The sequence below is a fragment of the Pungitius pungitius genome, chromosome 2 (genome assembly GCF_949316345.1).
Source record: "Pungitius pungitius chromosome 2, fPunPun2.1, whole genome shotgun sequence".
Taxonomy (NCBI): domain Eukaryota; kingdom Metazoa; phylum Chordata; class Actinopteri; order Perciformes; family Gasterosteidae; genus Pungitius; species Pungitius pungitius.
The window spans coordinates 12,744,073-12,764,846 of NC_084901.1; the positions used below are offsets into that span (position 1 = coordinate 12,744,073).

The 20,774-nt window shown below is 41.7% G+C and overlaps 1 protein-coding gene across 11 annotated transcripts in view; it reads left to right on the forward strand.

The window, feature by feature from the left end:
• The window catches only part of LOC119210795 (pleckstrin homology domain-containing family A member 5), a 76,861-nt gene that overhangs the window by 39,305 nt on the left and 16,782 nt on the right, over positions 1-20,774 (forward strand). For 7 of the 11 annotated variants that reach the window (XR_009946412.1, XR_009946413.1, XM_037461154.2 and 4 more), the window contains 13 exons: positions 1,102-1,185; positions 1,629-1,803; positions 2,382-2,486; positions 2,952-3,024; positions 5,150-5,250; positions 6,649-6,764; positions 7,770-8,861; positions 11,855-12,141; positions 12,729-12,967; positions 14,379-14,477; positions 15,809-15,928; positions 16,981-17,034; positions 19,272-19,352. Coding sequence is in view for 8 of the 11 variants with exons in the window: in XM_037461154.2 (XP_037317051.2) it covers positions 1,102-1,185; positions 1,629-1,803; positions 2,382-2,486; positions 2,952-3,024; positions 5,150-5,250; positions 6,649-6,764; positions 7,770-8,861; positions 11,855-12,141; positions 12,729-12,967; positions 14,379-14,477; positions 15,809-15,928; positions 16,981-17,034; positions 19,272-19,352 (2,626 nt within the window). In the remaining 3 variants the exon portion in view is untranslated. Of the gene's footprint in view, positions 1-1,101; positions 1,186-1,628; positions 1,804-2,381; positions 2,487-2,951; positions 3,025-5,149; positions 5,251-6,648; positions 6,765-7,769; positions 8,862-11,854; positions 12,142-12,728; positions 12,968-14,378; positions 14,478-15,808; positions 15,929-16,980; positions 17,035-19,271; positions 19,353-20,774 lie in introns of those variants that run through there. The other 4 variants (XM_062560433.1, XM_037461163.2, XR_009946414.1 and 1 more) reach the window with 3 other exon arrangements.

Sequence of the window (20,774 nt, forward strand, 5' to 3'; positions counted from 1 at the left end):
TGGAGTCTATAAGTAGGACAATATCACTGGACTCTTCATGCATTGAGAGACTGTGGGCGTGAAGGCTAACTACAGTTGACTGTGATGATGATGGTGATAATGATGATAGGTGAAGAGGAAATATGGAGGAGAGGATAAAGGGAAAGAAGGAGAGAGATGGTTTCTATTCGGCATAGATTCCCATCTTGCAGTATCTCTTCAGGTTTTATCTTTTGTGGAAACCTCACTTGGCTGATGGGTCTTGACAACAGGGACCTTTATAACAATCGCAGTCCCATTAGCCATCTGTCCACGTTAGCATTAGGAGCTAATACTGGTGTGTAAGAGTAATATAAGTGGTGTGCTTTGGGTGGCACAGTGAATTATGGGGTGAGCAAATCTCAGACAATTATTTTTATTTCACACAGTGGCCTTAATACAGCATAGTGAGTCACAGGCTGGAATTCAGCCTTTTGGTTTGTTTCATTATTCTGTCATTTTCAGCTGTATTAGAGCTGAGCCACATTCCCTCCTCTTACACAAATCATTCTGTACCAGCAGTCTCATCACTTCCTTACTTTTTGTGGTTATGGAAAATTGCAACCATGGCTTTTGAGGATGCATAGTTCTTCCTATTTTACTGGAGGCCTTGTTGTGTCTATGAAAGTACTCTGCTACTTTGTGTTTTTTTTATTAGGGGGCAAACATATGGTGTTCTTGATAAGGAAACTGTTAATGATGCAGAAGTAGTACTGTTAAAGACACAGACGTAGAACTATTAATGATGCAGACGTAGTAATGTTAATAATAAAGATGTCGTACTGTTAAATTCCCAGTACGGCATCTTTGGTAGTACTAACATCTATGTCATTATTATCAGTGTTTTTAATGATGCAGACACAGTAATGTCAATGATCCAACATGGTACTGTTTATGTTGTACTATTAATGATACAGATGTAGTACTGTTTATTATATACAGGTGGCACTGTTTCAACTATTATATTTGGTTTTACAAGAAAGATGCCTACCAGCTTCTCGCTCTCTTTGCATTACACGTCTTTGTTACGCATGTTGATGCTGTGATTGAACACTCTCCTTTTTGTCTCCCTGTCCCCTGCAGTCATAATGAGAGAAAGGTGACCTGTAAGCACCCAGTGTCAGGCGTCCCCTCCCAAGACAACTGCATCTTTGTCGTAAATGAACAGTGAGTCTCTCTGCACTCTGACACACCCACACAGCATGCTCTCCACTCAGGTTCTCCAATGTCAAGTGGTGCAGGTGATTGGACACAGGTGGAAACAGTCAGACATCACAAGGGAAGACAGTACAAGGCAGGAAGTGAAGTTACCCCAGGAACACAAGAGACATGAAACTACAAAATAAAGCAGGACACGGTGGTTCTATTTGGACAGTGATTGTTCCGGCTGTGGTCCTGCCTGATATCTACTGCATCAACATTATACCATTTGCCCCATTACCAGTTGTACTGTTATACAAAAAGCTGTTTGTACTATTGCTAGCACCACTACTGCTTTTGTTATCATTATTAGTCTACTACATTGAAATTCAGTACAAAATAAATTTCAGATGAAATGTCTGACTGACGCCTTCTGTTTTTGTCTCTCTATGTCTCTCACCCGTTGGCAGGCCGGCTCCTCAAGCTTCATCAGAGCAGGGCGGCAGCAGTGACAAGAAGGAACGTCCCATGAGCACGATGACCGAGGCTTCAAACTACACAGGTGGCTCTGATTACAGCACCTTCCCTGGCAGCCCGGCCACCGCTGTCACTACAGCCACCCCCACCTCCACGTTATCCACACGGGTCAGTCTCCATCCACACATCTATAGCACATCTCTGTGGGGGAGTTTAATCACACACACATTTTGTGAGTGTTACTTGCATAATCCAATATTTGCTAACATAAACTAGTTGCCTTTGTGATCTGCTTCATGACATTGATATATAAATTATTATCAAGTTCAAGATATTTTTCGCAATGATCGTTTTGTGTAATGGTAATTGATGGAAAAAACAGGTTCACTTACATGATTTCCACCAGCAGTAAACTTCAATGTAAACTTAAACAAAGTACTCTTTCTGCTATTGTGTGCTACATTGATGCGTTTTCATCAAGTTACCTATTATGTATGGGTCGTGTGGAATAATCCTTGTTAATGGTTGTTGCTGCTGGGACAGCTGCTGTTTACCGTAGCAAGCGTCTGCACATCTAATGCACCAAACCCTTGTTGATGCTGACATTTTGGCTTATTTTTTCTCACTGTACCTCTGGATGGAAACTGATTTCAAATACATCACGTTCGGTGTTACCTGTTAGGTAAGTGTTTCTTCAGCTGACTATAAGTGTAGATACAAATGAACCTATCCATGTCTTCCAAAAGCCATCTAGGTCTTTCAAAAAAGTTCACAACTTTGGAAAGCGCTCAAACTCCATCAAGAGGAACCCCAATGCCCCGGTGGTCAAGAGCAACTGGCTTTACAAACAGGTACAGCAGGAAAGGGAATGGGATGTGGTTGAGTTTGTATGGGAGTGATGGACTGATAGCAAACAGGCGGGGCCCTGAAATTACTTAGTTAGTGGAAGGTGCGCACTGATAATATAAAGTAGTAGAAACTAGTGCTGTCAAACGATTAAAATATTTAAGATTAATCGCATTTATGTCATAGTTAACTCAAAATTAATCGCAATTAATTGCACATTTGACGCATGTGTACAGACTGTAAAGCCCTCTGAGGCAAATTTGTAATTTGCGATTTTGGGCTATACAAAATAAAATGAATTGAATTGGATTGATATTAGCTGGTTTAAAGAAGCATTCAGATGGGAAGACAGGCTGTTAATGGAGAGAAAAGGCGTGTGTGTGTGTGCGTGTGTCTCTGGGAGTGAAAAGGAGAGTATATTGTTTTCTCTAATCACAATACTTATAGTCTTTGACCTTTGACCCACGCAGGACAGCACAGGCATGAAGCTCTGGAAGAAAAGGTGGTTTGTTCTGTGTGACATGTGCCTCTTCTACTACCGGGGTGAGGACGCACATCTCCCCCCACACGCACACACACATCCATTTAAATCAAAAGCAAGTCCATATTTTGTCAAAGGGCAATTCTAGAGAGGTCGGTGCATTCACTATTCCACTATTTCATGTTTGAAGACAGAGCCATGTAGAAAGAAATGGCCTTAGTGTTGTATTGGTATCCACAGAGACCATGAGTTCATATGTTTAGTGCTTTCTAACATTATCCAAACACCAAATGAAAATATATTTAGTTAAAGAATTATGTCCATAAGTAAAAAACAATGATTATGCAAGGTAGACAGAATATTGCCATTCATACCTTCAACGCACTAGTGTAACAAGCAGATAACATAAATGACACGTTCTTCTTTACTTAATGAAAAGCAGTGAAAACGGGTGAGAATAGGGTGCCAGTCAGTTAAAAGTAGTCGTCCTTGCTTTCACCCATTTTACACCAGCGCAAAAGCTCATCTGTTCCTCTTTGGTGTCTTCTGAGCCTTTAAGAGATTTTCCATCTCCATAAATTCCACAAATTACCCACTCTCAGGGCGCAATCAGCAAGCGCTTTAATGAAAAACCGAGGGAAAATTGGATGTTTATTGGCTCAGTCGGGCAGAGACGAGAGAGAGGAGACGTCCTCGGAAAGGACAATGACGGGATGGTCTCTCCGATAATGGTATCTTCTTTTTTTTCAATTTCACTTTATCTTTAGGTACCTTCACTCAGGTTGGGTGGTGGTTGTTAGATTTTGATTTATTCTTTTTGTACATTCTGTGTTTATATGCCCTCTAATAACTCAATTATTACCAGAGTGGGGCAAACACTAATGACTTCAGCTGTCATAACATTATAGGAAGCAAGTTGTCAAATGGTCAGAGAGGGATTCCTCCTCTGTGAGATGTGAAAGGGTGAAATAAGTACCAAAATACTTCATGAATTATAGTTTTAAATTGAGCAATACACTGCTCTTAATGGGCTGGCCAGCAGCTCTGTGTGTGTGAATCGATAAATGGTTAAATCAGAGGCCCATTAAAAAGGAATTTTTCCATAAAGGGGGAATATATAAAAATGAATAATTAAACTAATTAATCTCACACTTTAATACATATAAATATAATATTTACCCTTAGTGAGCCTGGTGAATAGCGTGACAAATCTCGTTTAAAGAAAACTCTCTCCCACCATATAGCTATGCACCTCTGTGTTGGCCAGCATGCTCATTCCTTCTCTTCGTTGCTCATTTTCTGTGTATTCTGTACCTGAATGATTCAGCAGCAGGGACGGGCCGCAGGAGCTGCAGGGCTCACAGTGCAGCAGACAGAACCTCAACTGGAGGCTCTGTAAGTTTTGACTGCAGCTGGTGCAGCAGACGTCTTTCTGTTTGGAGCATTTTAACTCACATCAGGGCAGCATTGAGCTATTGGAGCACAGACAGAGGATAGTGCCATGCAGTCGTTACCATCACAACATCAATCAGCTCAGTTTGTTTTAATAAAGTGGAACCAATTATTATTTATATGGTGTTAGTGATTGCCCCACTCTGGTAATAATGGAGTAACTGTCAAGCCTTCATGGGGGGTTCACATCTTCGGTTTATAAAATATGGAAGTCAACAATCGGTGAACGGTTGATAAGGGGCGTGTGTGCACCGAGGGCAGAACAACAATACTTGTTGGTTAAGTTCTTTGTTGAGGTCTCTGTGGAATAAAATATGTTTTACTCATTTTTTTGTTTAGAGCAATATTAGACTTAAGGTCTTTGCACAAAACTGTATTTTCAAGTGTTTTCGATAAAAACGAAATATTGCACCTTGAGTCTGTTATAATGTTCCTCAACAAAAAATGATTATATTGTGAAATGTCATTTTGGATGGAAAATACAGACATATCAAGCCACCTTAACTAACATAACCTACCTCTGGCGTGTGATTTAAACTTTTAACAGTTTATCTTTCCAATTAGGCTAAATTAACTATATAATAAACTATATTCAGTCTAGTGTCATACCAGTCCAAGCCTCTACAACATAACTGAACTAAACCTACTTTAGTGTAGGTCAATGAAGGTGAGAATGCAAATTTCTACTTCTAAAATTGTAGACATATGGGTATTCTTTTTTCTTTTTTGATGCAGATGAGAAGGAGGACAACATCTTGGGAAGTATCCTGCTGCCAAGCTTTCACATCTCAATGCTGTCGGTGGATGACCACATCAGCAGGAAATACGCTTTCAAGGTAAATGTGTCCAACTAAGAAGCTTTGAGCACATTGTTCCCTGAAAGCGTGAGTAATCTTTGCTACAGTGGTGGTTTTAAAGTTAATTTTTCAATTGTTTGTAACCACATGTCCATCAATCAAATATAGAGCTGGATATGTTTATATATAGCTGGAGTCGTCAGATGTGGTTTAGCTTAGCTTAGGATGAGGACTGCAGGGAGCAGAGAAAAGCACTTATGGCTTTGTAAAAACAACCCTCTTCCACCTAAACTCATTGATGGGACATGTTGCTATATTTTTAGCTCTCTCAAACATCCTCACATGTGAGGGTTTTCCAAAGCTATCCCACCATCCAATACACTGCTGCAATAGACACAGTGTACAAGCCCAGTCATGTTTATCATCTCTCTAATGTGTACACCAACACGCATTTCTTCCATACATATACATTTAAGAAATCTGATGCCGTATTTAAGTTGTGTCAAGACTTTTGTTCTTGAGGATAACAGACACTTTTTTATCGGGGGATCTTAGTTACTGTCCCCTTCTATGCTTGGGGGGGCTGCATCACCACAAATGATAAAAACAAAATCGATAAGATGATCAGGAAAGGCTGGCTCAGTGATTGGCCTTACCCAAGACTCATTTGAGGTCATTGTATAGAAGAAAACTACAGCCAAGTAAAAAAAAACCATCAAGCACAAATAATCCGTGGAAGAAACAAAGTTAGTACTGCGCATTCATGTTTACAGTAATAGAAATGGGAATACCAATGGTGTTAGAAGCAATAGGTGTCGGCATGGCCAGTCAGGGGTCAGGACCAGGGTCCGGACGGAACTACAATCTGTGGAGACCTGCGAGGCGAGAAAGCGGTATAAACTCTCAGGAAGCTGAATTAGTGATGTGCATTAATAAAACGTGGATTATTGTCGAAGTAGAGAGTGAAAGAGGAGCTCTGTGTGTTCCCCGGCAGTCGAGGCCTATAGCAGCTTAACTAAGGGCTGGTCCGGGCTAACCTGAGCCAGCTCTTACTATATGCAATATCAAAGAGGAAAGTTTAAGCTTTATCTTAAAAGAGCTGACCGAGTCTGCCCACGCGGACTGAAAGTGGAAGCTGGTTCCACAAAAGAGGAGCTTGATAACTGAAGGCTCTGGCCCCCATCCTACTTTTAAAAACTCTAGGAACAACATGTAACACAGCATCTATGGAGCGCAGCAGCCTTGTAAGGCAATACAGTGTTACAAGCCCTTTAAGATAAGACGGTGGCTCACCAGCAAGTGCCTTGTAGGTGAGGAGAAGTACCTTAAATTCTATTCTTGATTTAACAGGGAACCGGTGCAAAAAAGCTCATACAGGTCGATCTGTGTCTCCTCTTCCTATTAATCCCCCACTCCCATCTCCCCCCACACTGACAGGCCACTCATCCCAACATGCGCACGTATTATTTCTGCACTGACTCAGCCAAAGAGATGGAGTCTTGGATGAAAGTCATGACGGATGCTGCCCTGGTCCACACTGAACCAGTCAGAAGGTTGGTGCTCAACACAGCAACAAACACATATGATATGATGCTTGTAAAAACGTATATATATTTAAAAATACAATGCTTAATGTATGAAGGGCCGTTTAGGACTTAACTACTGAGAAACTCTCACACACACTACTGAGATACTCATGCCATCTCACTAGTGGGCGTGAGAGCATTTGACTAGACAACGTGAGAGCATCTCACTATACAACGTGAGAGCATCTCACTATACAACGTGAGAGCATCTTAGTTGCACCGGAAGGTGGAAGCAAAGAGTGCTGATTTTGAACAGCGCAAAGCGCCAATCTTACGCCCTTCCTTAATATGCTTTTAAGTCCGGGCTCGCCTGTCCTTGTGTAGGTCCAAGTTTATATATACTACCATATTCAAGTAACGGAATGTCATTTTAGGACTTTTTCAGACAAGAAATTAGTTGTTTATGTCAACATTCAGCCTTCGTAACAATTTGCTGCGAGAATGTCAGAGACGCCTCCAGCACCGGGCCATCAGCCTCATCTCATGCCACAGAGAGCAGCCTGTTCTCGGCCAGATGCTCTCACGTCGTCTAGTGAAATGCTCTCACGCACACTAGTGAGATGGCATGAGTGTCTCAGTAGTGTGTGTGAGAGTGTCTCAGTAGTTAAGTCCTAAACGGCCTCTCATATTAATGCTATATTATGCTATATATTTTGATAATAAACAAATATCATTTGTTTTAAGTTCTTTAGATGAGCTAAACTACCAAAGTTAAAAATAATGCTACCATTACCTCTCAAGCCTACACCCATATTTAAAAAATGCTGCATATCCTACACAGTAGTTGAGCTGATGTATTCAGAGAGTATCAGTCAGGGATTAACCTCCCCTGTCCAGCGCTGTCACATTGGAAGACCAGAAAGATAGGGTGACAGAGATAGACCAACATAGGACTTCTGCCACTTCAGATAGCTGTCACCTCTCTTAGAAAACTCTATTGTTGTTTACAATCCTCTCCTTCTCTCTTCTCAGAGTGGACAAGTTGAAAGTGGATCAGCGAACACCTCAGGAGTTGAACATCTTACTCAACCACAGAGTCCTAACTCGGCCTGAGATTCAGAACAATGAACGCAACCGTGAGCCTGTGCAACAGCAACGTTCCTTATCTCGAGTCAACAACAAACAGCAACAAGACCCAATGAAAACCAATGGCCAAATGGAGCGTGAGTACTACAGCTTACAGAGAGACGGGGAGAGGTATGCCCTGAAAAAAGACGGGCTGAGCTACATGCTTCAGACGGAAGAAGACCGGTATCTCCTCCACAAAGACAGAGAGAAGAGCATGGTCCAGAAAGACAGAGAGGTGTACGCAATTCACAAGGATCTGAAGCGGCATGCTCTCCAGAGTGTGGATGGAAAATGTAGTGTGACGTCGACGGAGGAGAAATACGCCCCCACTAAAGATGGAGAGAAGTACCTGCCACAGAACGATGGAGAAAAGTATGCACTGCAAATAATAGAGGACAGGCTCACACTTCAGAAGGGACAGAAATGCAATCCCCAGAAAGCGGTAAAGAGACAGCTGTCACTGAAGGAGACAGAGATGCCTGGCATAATGAGGAGGACAGACAGTAAATATGGTACCATTCAAGTTGTGGACAAATACGGCACTCTGAAGGCAGTGAAAAAATACGCGACTCTCAGAGAAGGAGATAAGTATGCTACTCCCAGAGATGCAGGGAGGTATGGTACCGTTCGTGGGGAAATGTATGGCTTTCAGAGAGACCTGAGTGCAGAGAGGCCTCTGACTAAAATCAGCAGCATCAAGCTGCAGCCGGCCCAGGCCGCTGCTATCGCTGCTGCAGTGTCGGCGTCTCGCCATGGCCAGGCCAACCTCAATGCCCACGTTCCTGCACAGGTCAATGACTCAGGGTCCACGGTGGACAATCGGACTGGGGACTGCAGCCCGGCAGAGGTGGACAGCAGCGTGGCGTTGGGTCCAGGAAAGTCCCCTGCTTCTGTCCAGGAGTCAGAGAGGGGCCTACCCAGGACCAACTCCATGCAGCAGCTGGAACACTGGGTCCGCACATACAGGACAAAAGGACTGGACGATGACACCAGGAGGTGAGACTGACTGGCATGTGCATGTGTGCTCCCATAATTTCACTATTATTCTTGGAACAATTTGAGGATTTATAATGTCAATAAGAGAACTTTGGGGAAGTGTGTCTGTCTACTCTCAATTCCCAAGAATTATTCTCTTCACTTTTCACATTGCGCTTTCATAAATTGTTATGGTTTTAAATGAGATCATAGCAGCTTTAGGAGTTTTAAAGTTGAAACAGCACACTTGTTCAACATCTATTATCTATATATGTCTTTCCCTCTCATTAGTACAAAACTGATACAAAGCTGAGATCTTAATACTCAAAATAATATATATATAATTTTGAATTATATATATATAGATAGATAGATATATATCCATATTTCTACATACTTTTAAATGTAATTGCATATATTCACTTTTTTATCATTAGAATGCTAAACTTGTGTCATAGATGTCTGACACAGGTCGAGTGGTACTGTTTGTGTGAACAGCTCATATAAATGAACGTGACATTTTAGCTCTGCATTTGATCCTCTTCTTACTTACAAGCTTTTCATTTCTGCCATTCCTTCTTTCCCTCATTTCCTGTGTATCTTCGCTGTTCTTGCTCTGACCATGTCCACAGCAGAAGGTAAAAGCCCTGTGTGTCATCAAATGTGGGCGGGAGGGTTTGGAAATATGGAAATAAGACTGTAACACGCTCAATGCTGCCAAGCCACATGTGTCATCTTCATCGCAAAGGAGGGAGATGAAAAAATAACTTTAAAAAATGACTGATTAACAGTTTGTTTGCCCGGCTTCAGCTAAAAGCCATATTGTTCACCATTAGCACAAGTAGTGGTGATGTTACTGCAGGGGTGTCACGGTGACAGTGGGATGGGGGGTGAAAAGACAACCAGTCTCTCTGTAGCTATGTCTCAAATGGTGGGCTGAGGAGGAGGTAATCTTATTTCATTTTATTTAGGAAGATATGCTTCACCTCCGGAGCGGGATATATTTCAGGCTGAGAGAATAACATTTTCCAGTGATTAGATTGAAAATGTAAATTTAAATTAAATCTGTTAAGCCATGTAATATATATATATATATATATATAATATATATATATATATATATACACTCACCTAAAGGATTATTAGGAACACCTGTTCAATTTCTCATTAATGCAATTATCTAATCAACCAATCACATGGCAGTTGCTTCAATACATTTAGGGGTGTGGTCCTGGTCAAGACAATCTCCTGAACTCCAAACTGAATGTCACAATGGGAAAGAAAGGTGATTTAAGCAATTTTGAGTGTGGCCTGGTTGTTGGTGCCAGACGGGCCGGTCTGAGTATTACACAATCTGCTCAGTTACTGGGATTTCTAGGGTTTACAAAGAATTGTGTTAAAGGGAAAAACATCCATTATGCGGCAGTCCTTCAGATGGTAGAGTCAGAGTTTGGTGTAAACAGAATGAGAACATGGATCCATCATGCCTTGTTACCACTGTGCAGGCTGGTGCTGGTGGTGTAGTGGTGTGGGGGGTGTTTTCTTGGCACACTTTAGGCCCCTTAGTGCCAATTAGGCATCGTTTAAATGCCACGGCCTACCTGAGCATAGTTTCTGACCATGTCCATCCCTTTATGGCCACCATGTACCCATCCTCTGAAGCTACTTCCAGCAGGATAATGCACCATGTCACAAAGCTCCAATCATTTCAAATGGGTTTCTTGAACATGACAATGAGTTCACTGTACTTAAATGGCCCCCACAGTCACCAGATCTCAACCCAATAGAGCATCTTTGGGATGTGGTGGAACGGGAGCTTCATGCCCTGGATGTGCATCCCACTAATCTCCATCACCTGCAAGATGCTATCCATCAATATGGGCCAACATTTCTAAAGAATGCTTTCAGCACCTTGTTGAATCAATGCCACGTAGAATTAAGGCAGTTCTGAAGGCGAAAGGGGGTCAAACACAGTATTAGTATGGTGTTCCTAATCATCCTTTAGGTGAGTGTATATTAAGGCAGAGGAAATCAATCAATGCTTCCAATAAAAACCACAGGAGCCAACACATAAATTATTTGACTTTTTTCTTTGTCAATCACATACCGTTATTTTGATTTCCAAATTACTACTTCGATCTCTGCATGCAATCCATCTTAACCATTTCAAACGAACGTTGTATTAAGTCATTCCTTTTAAAATCTCATTCCTACATACACTTCCCACTAGCATGAACACAATGTTAGGTTAAATGCATAGAGTGAAACAAAATGTACGTAGTGTATCCCTGTTTAATGCAAAGGTTAAATGAGAAGAATGAAGACTGACACTTATAGCGTATTCACAGTAAAACTTGAGCATGAGAATTACGTGAAGCAATAATCTGTATTTTAATGTAAGTCTTCGTAGCTGCCTGTTAAATAAAGCTTTCTTTCCTTTTGAGGTTTTAGGCTCTTGTGTCTCCTCCGGGGGGCTTTTACCCTTTCCGAAGACTCTCCAAACATGTTTTTTTTTTTCAAAAAAAATTCTGGCTTGTGGGCTTAAGTTTTGCGATAATTATCACTTGAAATGTGTAAAGTGCATTTAGGAACATTTTCAAAATAAAGAAAATTTCAGAAAAAAAGTTTAATTATATGTGCAGTAACAAATGGTAGTTGGGGACCACTGATCTAGAGCATCTCTCTTGGTGGGAGGTGGGACGAGGTCCTATTGCCCTCTGTTGTCCAGCCACCACTGCAGCACAAGCAGGTAACTTTGTCAATAAGAGCAAACTAAATACTTGGAACTAAAGTGCAAAAATAATTAGATGGATTTGATGTCAAGTCAGAGTAGCTGTGCATTGTGTTTGAATCACATACAACAAGGCTTCCACAGAGTAACCCATCAGACAGCACTACATTGACAGAGCCTCACTGGTGCTGCCCCACTCTTTCCCAACATAAAGAATGATGAAAACATGCCAAACTACTGACTGACTCCTCACTACTAATCAGTTGGTCTGTTTCTCACCCAGTGTAACGTCCTATCAGACCTTACCCAGGAACATGCCCAGCCACTGTCCTCAGATCGTACCCCGTTTCCCAGAGGGGTATCGCACGCTTCCCCGCAACACTATGATGAGGCCCGGCAGCATCTGCAGTGTGGCAGGGTCTGTGTATGACCAGGCCCTCCGTCCTGCCTCCACATACACCGTCACCACAGCGGAGAAGAGGAGGTCGATGAGGGACGACACCATGTGGCAGCTGTACGAGTGGCAGCAGCGGCAGGCCTTCTCCAGGCACAGTTTGGCTCAGCCAACAGGTACGATGTCACATGAGGAAAGTTCTACTTCCAGTGACAGGGGAGTTAGGAGGTTTCAAGTGCAAGGTCTCCACACTAGCCTCAGAAAGCTAGAAATCTTCTCCACATTCTCCTTGCAAAAAAAGCCAATCCAGCTAAATGTAATTTTAACATTTGAATTCTATAAAATTAATAAGCTACAGAATTAAGAATTGATTTTGTTGTCATTTGAGTTTGTACTTTGTATTAGAGCCATTCATATTACCTCATATAACAACCGGTTTAAATAATATCCAGTTCAAAGGGATAGGAGACAGGGGAATGAGAGAAGGAAGCGAGGGCGATAGAGGTGAAGTTGGTGGTTAAATTAACTTTGTATTCTAAAAAAAGTCTTTGCTGTGTTTTGAGTGCAATGTTAGCAGTGACAAAGTGAGGTTGGGCATTTAAGCCTGAACACCAATAACTGGTAAATACCCCTCAATAATATAAATTCGTAGGGTCATTATCATTTGAAGTTTTTTTTACACATAAGCTTAATGTCATGGTTATCACTGGAAATGTAGAACAGCAAAGCATGTGATCTTTCTCTTCCCCTCCTGGTGTTCTAGCCGTGGGTCACTATGGTACTCTTCCCAGCACAAAGACCATGGGTAACATCTCTGAATACGCCGTGGCACACTCCATACCCACCTCGCCATCTCACGGCTCCCTGGCTCTCTACAGCACCTTCTCCCCTCCTCGCCAGCAGGTTGCTCACAACCCCAGCAACTCCCAATCTGATGTCTCCTCACCCGTCCTAAGTGGGGACGTGACGCAGGAACACTGGCACAGGACGCACGCCACCAAGGTAGAGGACATGGCACTGGAGATTCAAATCTAGGAGTCTTGTCCAATGACACATGGACATGTGGATTAGAGAAGTCGGGGATTGACACATCAATCCTCTGTTTGAAAGACCGCCGTCCTCTCCACTACGCCAGAGTCACTATTAGTAGAATAAGAATAATCCATCCATCTTCAAACTGCTTACCCTTCATAAAGGGTCGCAGGGGGCCTAGAGTCAATGATTACCAGCCGCAGGGCTAACACAGAGACAAAAAACAATCGACACTCACATCCACCCACCTACGGGCAATTTAGAGTGAGCAATCTGTCTTTGAGAGGATGCCAGAGGACCCGGAGAGAACCCACACAAACACAGGGAGAACATGCAGACTCCACACAGAAAGGCCAGTGGGTGGAGTTGAAACCCAGTCCCAGCAGAACAATATGTTTTTGAAATGGGAGAGAGCCTTCTCAGTCATTAATTCTTGTCAATACTTATATGACATTTGGTTCAAGAAAATACTAGGCCTTATGGTGTCCCTCAGAGGGTGGTTTAATATGCAAACATCATTCCCCCGTGAATGCTATTTAAATCAGAATATAATGTAATTTACTGTAAAAATAATGTAATGTAATGTGAGGCGGTAAAGATTTAGGAGGAACTTGAAGGCCGTCACCAGTTCACTTCATAATGTGGTTCAGTGGTACATAGTACCAAACAGCTTCCCCATGAATTTCCCCCAGTAATGGGTCGACTGTGGCTAGGTGTACAGCAGGGTGGCCCTTCAGAAAAAGAGTTTTTACGCTTTGATCTCTGGCTCCAATTGCGTCCATGTGTCCTTGGGCACAACACTAAACACCACATTTCTCTATGGCGGATGAATGCTAGTTACTGATGGGCTGGTGTCACTGTGTATGGTAGATCCTGTCATTAGTGTGTGAACGAGTCTAAGAAGACGTGTACTGTTAAACGTCTGAGGATCAACAGTCCAGTCACTATTTAATTGGCATGCAATCTGAGTGTTTAGAGCACGAGGAACAGTTTGTTGCAGCGGTTAAACGAATATACGGTCAAACGGCAGATGTTAATTTGACTTTTGCCTTTTTGAGTGTAACAATGTGCTGAATGCAATCATTGTTCTGTGTTTGCTGACAAAGAGAGCAGATGTTGGCCGTTAGATAACAGCATGATTTTATGGCTGACTGATTCCTATTGTTACCTTCTCATTTGAATGAATTGTTCTTTTGATGCTGGGATGTTTCTCTCAGTTTGTGGATACATTCAGTTCAAGGGCATGCAAATGTTTAAATGAACTAATTAACCACAAATCATTCATTGCTGACAGTTATCATTACAGATGCCATTCATTTGTTATCATTTGTATTAATATTATAATTAGTTTAATAATCGTGTTCCGTTATATTCCCTCTAGTCTCATCCTCCTCTCCCACAGTACAGCTACCAACCTGACAGACGATCCCTCCCAGTCCCTCCCCAGTCCATCACCCCACAGTCCCTGCAAGGCAAGACGGTGAGTGTGATTCTGCTCCCTCCTCCTCCTCCCTCACACTCTGCTGTGAGATTGACTCTCCCTGATTTCAGAAAATAATTGTAAGATTGTTTTTACAAATGGAAAACAGGCACAGCCATTAATCCCTGACATTCAAACACTCACACGGAGTGAGTCTCACACATCCATCAATAAGGGTTTTTTTTCTTAGCAGCCTCTCATTGCTGTCTTTTTTTGTCTTTGTCTCAGCGGGACCAATGCAGACTACTGACTCTGTCATTGTCTATTAATGACAGCGCACACACACATACACACAAAATAAATAATCTTTCACGACAATCAACGACTAGGACTGAGGTTTCTGTCTCAAGTAGGCTGTGAATAATGTGATTGTGCCTTGGCGGTTTGATGAGAAAGACTTCCTAGTAATTTCCCAGAGGGTTGTGTTCTTTTATTGCACTGCCCCAAGTAATGATGAGATGAGGTGTGTGTGGGTTTTGAGATGTGTTGGTATTTGTGGCTGCAAAAATGTGTCAGTGCATCCATCTTTAACTGAACTGAGCACCGGAGGTAGATGACAGCGGCCAGCAGCTTAAGGTCATTGAAAGGCTGCTCCATTTCCAGGAACATTTCCTCTCAAGTTGACATTTTATTTGAAATTCTCTCGTTTGAGACGGGTGAGGCCAACGTGAAACCAAAGCAAAGAGGCTGGAACGCTCTGAGTGGCACATTACACAAATTCATTTGTGCCATTGTTTATATGAAGAGGTTGATAAATACAGCCTAAATTCACTAATCAATCTTTGTAATATCAACCATGAATCAAAACATATAATGCGTTAGATGAAGCCAGAAAGAATTGTCATCCTATGAGTTTTTTCTCCAGTTTTAGCTCTTTTTTATTTTTATTATTATAGCACTTTTTGCAGATTTTTTTCAGTTCCCTATGGCTATGAATGTACCGTCTACACAGATATTTGATAAAACAAGCCTCACATTTATGTCTGTCAGGCCCAACCCTCCTTTTAAGTTGCATCCAAAGCTAGAACTTCAACGCCACCTTGCTTATTTGCGAAGCCAAAGCCTTTCTGAAAAAAAAGAGCTAACGAACTAAACAAGATGTAAAAAGCAGAAATGTGAGGCTTGTCTCAGGACCGACATGTCTGCGGTAGCACTTGAACAGAAGCAACATTGTCATCGGTGTAAAATATACTTGTGGCTCCAGATGGAAAATAAAGAGTTTAAATTGTTTCTACTGGACAATTAATGAGGAGTTGCAGTAGTTCTTCAGTGGAGGCTGTTGTTGATGTCGTCAGTGTGGCAGCTCTTCTTCTGTATTTTACTGTGTGCAGCCCGAGGAGCTGACTCTGCTCCTGATCAAGCTCCGCCGACAGCAGGCGGAGCTCACCAGTCTCCGGGAACACACAGTAGCTCAGCTAATGGCTCTGGGTTTGGAGGGCCCCAACGCTAAGGTCAGCACTGAGTCTGTACACTACATTTGTTTGCATGTACCCATTGGTGCTTTCTTAACCTGTCAGTCAAAACCCCTTATTCTGTGTGTTCATGTGTATTCACAAGGGGAGGTTCTTTGCATGGGACTGTTATCTCCAATTGAAATTGCTTTGTGTGTGTTGTGAGAGGTTCTGTGACTGTCTACTCACTACGACTCAAGCTATTTCTTTTTGTGTTGGTAATTAAAGCCAAATGTTCCACCCCAATGGTCCAGACTGAAAATTGCTGGACGGATTGTCAAGAGATCTCAAACTAAAACCCAATTTCGTGAGCAGGAGGAAGTTTAAACTTCTCCAGCAAAATAGCTTGACATGTTTCTGAGATGTTTACCAGAAGACGGATCCTTCTGGGGTTGATGTTCTGCTTTCAGAAGAATTGCTATGGAATGTGGTTTGGAGTTAATGTTAATGAGTTGTAATACATTTGAATAGGAGCTGTAGTATGTACATTATGAGTGACCTGTGGTCTGGGTTCTGACTCAGTTCTTTGTTGCAACAGCATGATCCGTATTTGGAATAAGTTTATTTATATTGCATGTACAGTAGGTATACAGTTTTTCTGGAATACCAGTGAATAAAATAGTCTCAGACTTGCAGTGTCTTAAACCTTCAAATGTATGCCAGGAATTCAGTCAATTTCATAATTCATGTTGCAGAATATACACTGTTGATGGCTTAACCATATGCCTTTGATAAAAGCTAGCCAATAAATCTCTGGAGCATTTTGAATATTGTTTTTTTTCTTTCTCTAAAGGCTTCATTACTGTAAAGTCATCTATTTTCTCAAATTACTGAAGCAAACTGTGACTTTTTTATTCTTCATATTCACATAGTTCTGGACTTTTATTGTCTTAGGTAAAGCAACTTGTTGCTTAAGTTTGTTCTCATCTTTTCATCTCATCCTCTGCCTATGATCTTTTACTTCCTGTTGAAATGTCCCATCGACTCCTTTGTTCCATTCTCTCCTGTCACCTTAACTACTGCCTCTCTTACTTTATCCGTGGCGACTGCAGACTGATGTTCTTTCTCATCACCTCCAAAGGAACCTTGTTTACCTGGACAGCCAGGTGAGAACTCTTGTCCGTCTCCATCTCTACGAAGGCCAAAATATTAAACAATTACAGCTCTAGTGTCTCACAAAACATTTTGTAAAGCACAGGAACTTTTTTTAATCCTTAGTGGAAACTAATATTTGTTGTTTACCATTGGTTATAGAAAACTTACATGCATGTAGATTTCTGATTTCTGTCTTTTTGATGTTTTTCTGTAACTCTTCTTTGGTCTACTCACTAAGCAGTGGTTCTTAACCCGTGGGTCGTGACCCACAAGTGGGTCGTACACCCATTATCAGTGGGTTGCGGGTCAGGGCATGCACGATTGATTTCCAGTCTGGACGGAGGGTTTGTTTGCTCTGGCTGTAGCTGAGATGGACTGCTGCGTGAGGAGTGGGCCACCAGTGCGTGCTGTGGGAGAGAGGGAGGGAGGCGGGGGCTAAGCTTTAAGATTATTATGATTAGCATCATGGTGATCGATGGTCAGGAGTGAATTTAGTGTGCTGTATCAGGTGATCAAGGAACTCGGGCCAGGTGTCTTCATTCATCCATCCCGTTCTGGTGGAGGCCCACAGGCCGCATTTTAGAAAAAAACACATCTCTTAGCAATTCATGCTAATCTTCAGCTAGCATCAATCACATGGTTTTATATGTTGGAGGTTCACCGACATGTATTATATAAGTTTTTCTACGTGAATCAATTTGTTTTCACCCAACAGTCGATTAAGTTCCCAGCAAGAAAATGTACTTTTACATGCAACAAACATACATACCACAGTACCAACACCAACTTCTCCTTCATGGCAACGGGGGAATGGGAGGGGCTTGAATACATAATGGTCACATGACCACAAATGTGTTCCGTTGCCTAGATATTGGGGCTGTCTCACATTACCCAGCTTTCCTTATGGGGGGGGGGGGGGGGGGGGGGACTTAAAATGCCTACTGAATATAAAATTCAGTTCATGAACTTAAACTCATATTGTATTGATATTAAATAACAGTTTATAAAGGATTTTTGAATGGATGCTAATGTTTTAATAAGATGTATTCATGGCCTGTCTGAGTTCTGGCGCAGCAATATGATGAGCAAGAGCAGTAAAAAGCCTCCTTCCATTCAGCACCACCTCTCACAGCGAATGTGGCTTCTCAGCTCTGGGTGAGCTAAAAAAACTAAACAGAGAAACACTTTGGATTTTGAGCATGACCTCATGTAGGTTTGTCAAGTAGAAGAATCGCTGTTTCTCCCAGAATTATTATCTTTGGCCCGCAGGATAATATCTAATAGTATTACAACTATTAGACCTGGCCCACCGGTATATTATAAATAGCCGCTATCCCTAATCAGTCCACCGGGGGTTTCACTGTGCGAGTCGAACAGACCGTCGCCTATAATTTGACATCTGGCCCACTTGCGATCAAAGAGAGAAGAATGCTGCCCTTTACCTAAAATGAGTTTGACATCCCTGTATATATATTCTATGCACAATCTCTGAACCATAGTGCACCATCTTTTCATTAAATACATTTGAGTTGAAAACATTCCTTGATTTGGGTCATGGCTTGTCTATAAGTTGTGAGGGTGGTTCAATGATTACCATTTTTTGCTTTAGTAAATTAGCTGATTTGAAGAAAGCCATTAGTGTCCTTCATGTTCAGTGTTCCATGAAAATAATGCTTCAGACTTCAGCTCATGTTCATATATCTTTAGAACAGGGAAGGTATAATTGCAGATAGATACCACTGTTGAGCTCAGAGCTCCCGGTTTTAGGGGCCGACTAGCCTTGGACAGGTTGTAGAGGAGGCAGTGGCTAGCAGTTTTTCATGGTACTTGATTTGAATTTGAAAGTTCAGTCCATTTCTTTGATTCTCTTGCAGTTCTTTTACTTCACAGGTACTGAAACAATCAATGACTCTTGACCTGTTTACGCCAAATCATAGTTTATAATGCTCCAAACCTTCTTCTTAAATGAATATCCTCCCAACCTCCAACAGACTTTTAGATATGCTCATCACTAATTTAATAGGTATTTGTAAAAATGGGCTTATGTAAAAACACTAGAATGTCCCTTTAACATCAAGTGTGTTAAAATCACATGTTAACATTCACTGATCAGTGAGAGTGAACTGGTTTTCTCCTAAAGAAGAGACATAGTCCCTCTGCAGCTCCTGGATACCACGAATCCTTCAACCAACATGTACAGCTGTGTAGTTACACCACTGTATCCTCTTTCTCCTCAACGCTCTGCTAGACGAAGGACAATGAGCCTCTAATCTTCATGATTCACACTATGATCGAGAACTCGGCACCGAGGCCGCAACTCTATCAGCAAGTAAGGTCCTTGGCAGGTTTTGGTTCAAGTCAGAGTCCATTTGTCTTTTGACATACTGTATGTCCCTGTTGTTAGGTCAAAGCACCATGGCCATGCAGATCATCCAAATGTTTTGGAACAACATTTGAGTACATTTAAGTGTACTGAGATTAACTAATTCTACATAAACCATTTGTAGATTATAACAATCAAAATCTTCTGGAATATTTTAAGGTTTGTTTCTCCTTAAAGGATGTCCCTGCTGTTGCTAAATTAACTTTGAATCTGACTTAAGTGGAGCAGACTTGAACCAGACATTTGCCCTGGTAGCCCAATGTATCCACGTCTTCCCCTTCTCATTCAACCTCTTGTTTCCCCATTTTGGATGAAGGCAGCCTGTTAATTAAGCCTTTGTTAACATTCTGGACGTCATCACAGCATAACTTGTGATATTACCGGTTCCTCCTCTCCATTCCATTGTTGTCATCACTTGTTAGAATGGCTCTACTGTTTTGTCACTATTCAAATTATTTGTTCAACATTCTCATAAATACACATTTGCTTTTTTTTTTTCCAAGAGTGAGATTCTGGGCATGGTAGCTTAGCATTAGCACTGAAACAGAAGGAAACAACGTTTTATTCCGCTGCACAGAGCGTGTGAACAGTGTCCCCCAGCTGGATGCCATAAACAGTGAGTAGTGCTAGTCTGCAGAAAGGTACAACAGGACTGTTCACATTTACTGAACTGTTGTTTGTGGGTTTGATTAAAGACACACTAGTGGTACCGTTTGAGTAAAAGCACAACAGCAGATACCCACTCGTTCTGCCAGTCAGTCCACTGGATTCCAAGGAGCCATTTGAACATGTAACCCTGATCATAGACCCGATTGCTTCTTGCTTCTTTCATTTGTTTGCCTATCAAACTGATAGACTTGCAACCCACCTGTAGATATGTTTTTCAAAGATAAAGTCTGCTTGTGCAAAAAAGTCAACATTTGAAGATATTACATCTCTATAGCGACCATGACCATGTGAACATTTATTTGCATTCCCTATGCATGGTCAAGCTCAACCGAACCATCTCCCGGTTTAGTCATTGTTTGGATTTCTTTAAAGCGATCAAGCAGTTGGTAGTGCACACAGAATAGTGATCACAAAGGGAGGAGAAAGCCATGTGGAAAAGCACTCTGAAGGGAAACAGTGTATTGCTGTTCAAAGGCCTAAATCATTTGTTACACTAACCATTCTGTACCCCCTCGAAATGTGTGCTCCCTAACACACTTAAAACCAAGCACCTCTCATCTTACTCTTGGAAATAATGTGGACTTTCCATTTTGTTGAACTATGCCTTCAAAAGTTTCCTAATTGAAAGATTTTTTGTGATAATTCCTCCATTTTATATGAGGCAGGGATGCCTCGGAACTTGCGTTAACAGCAAAAGCG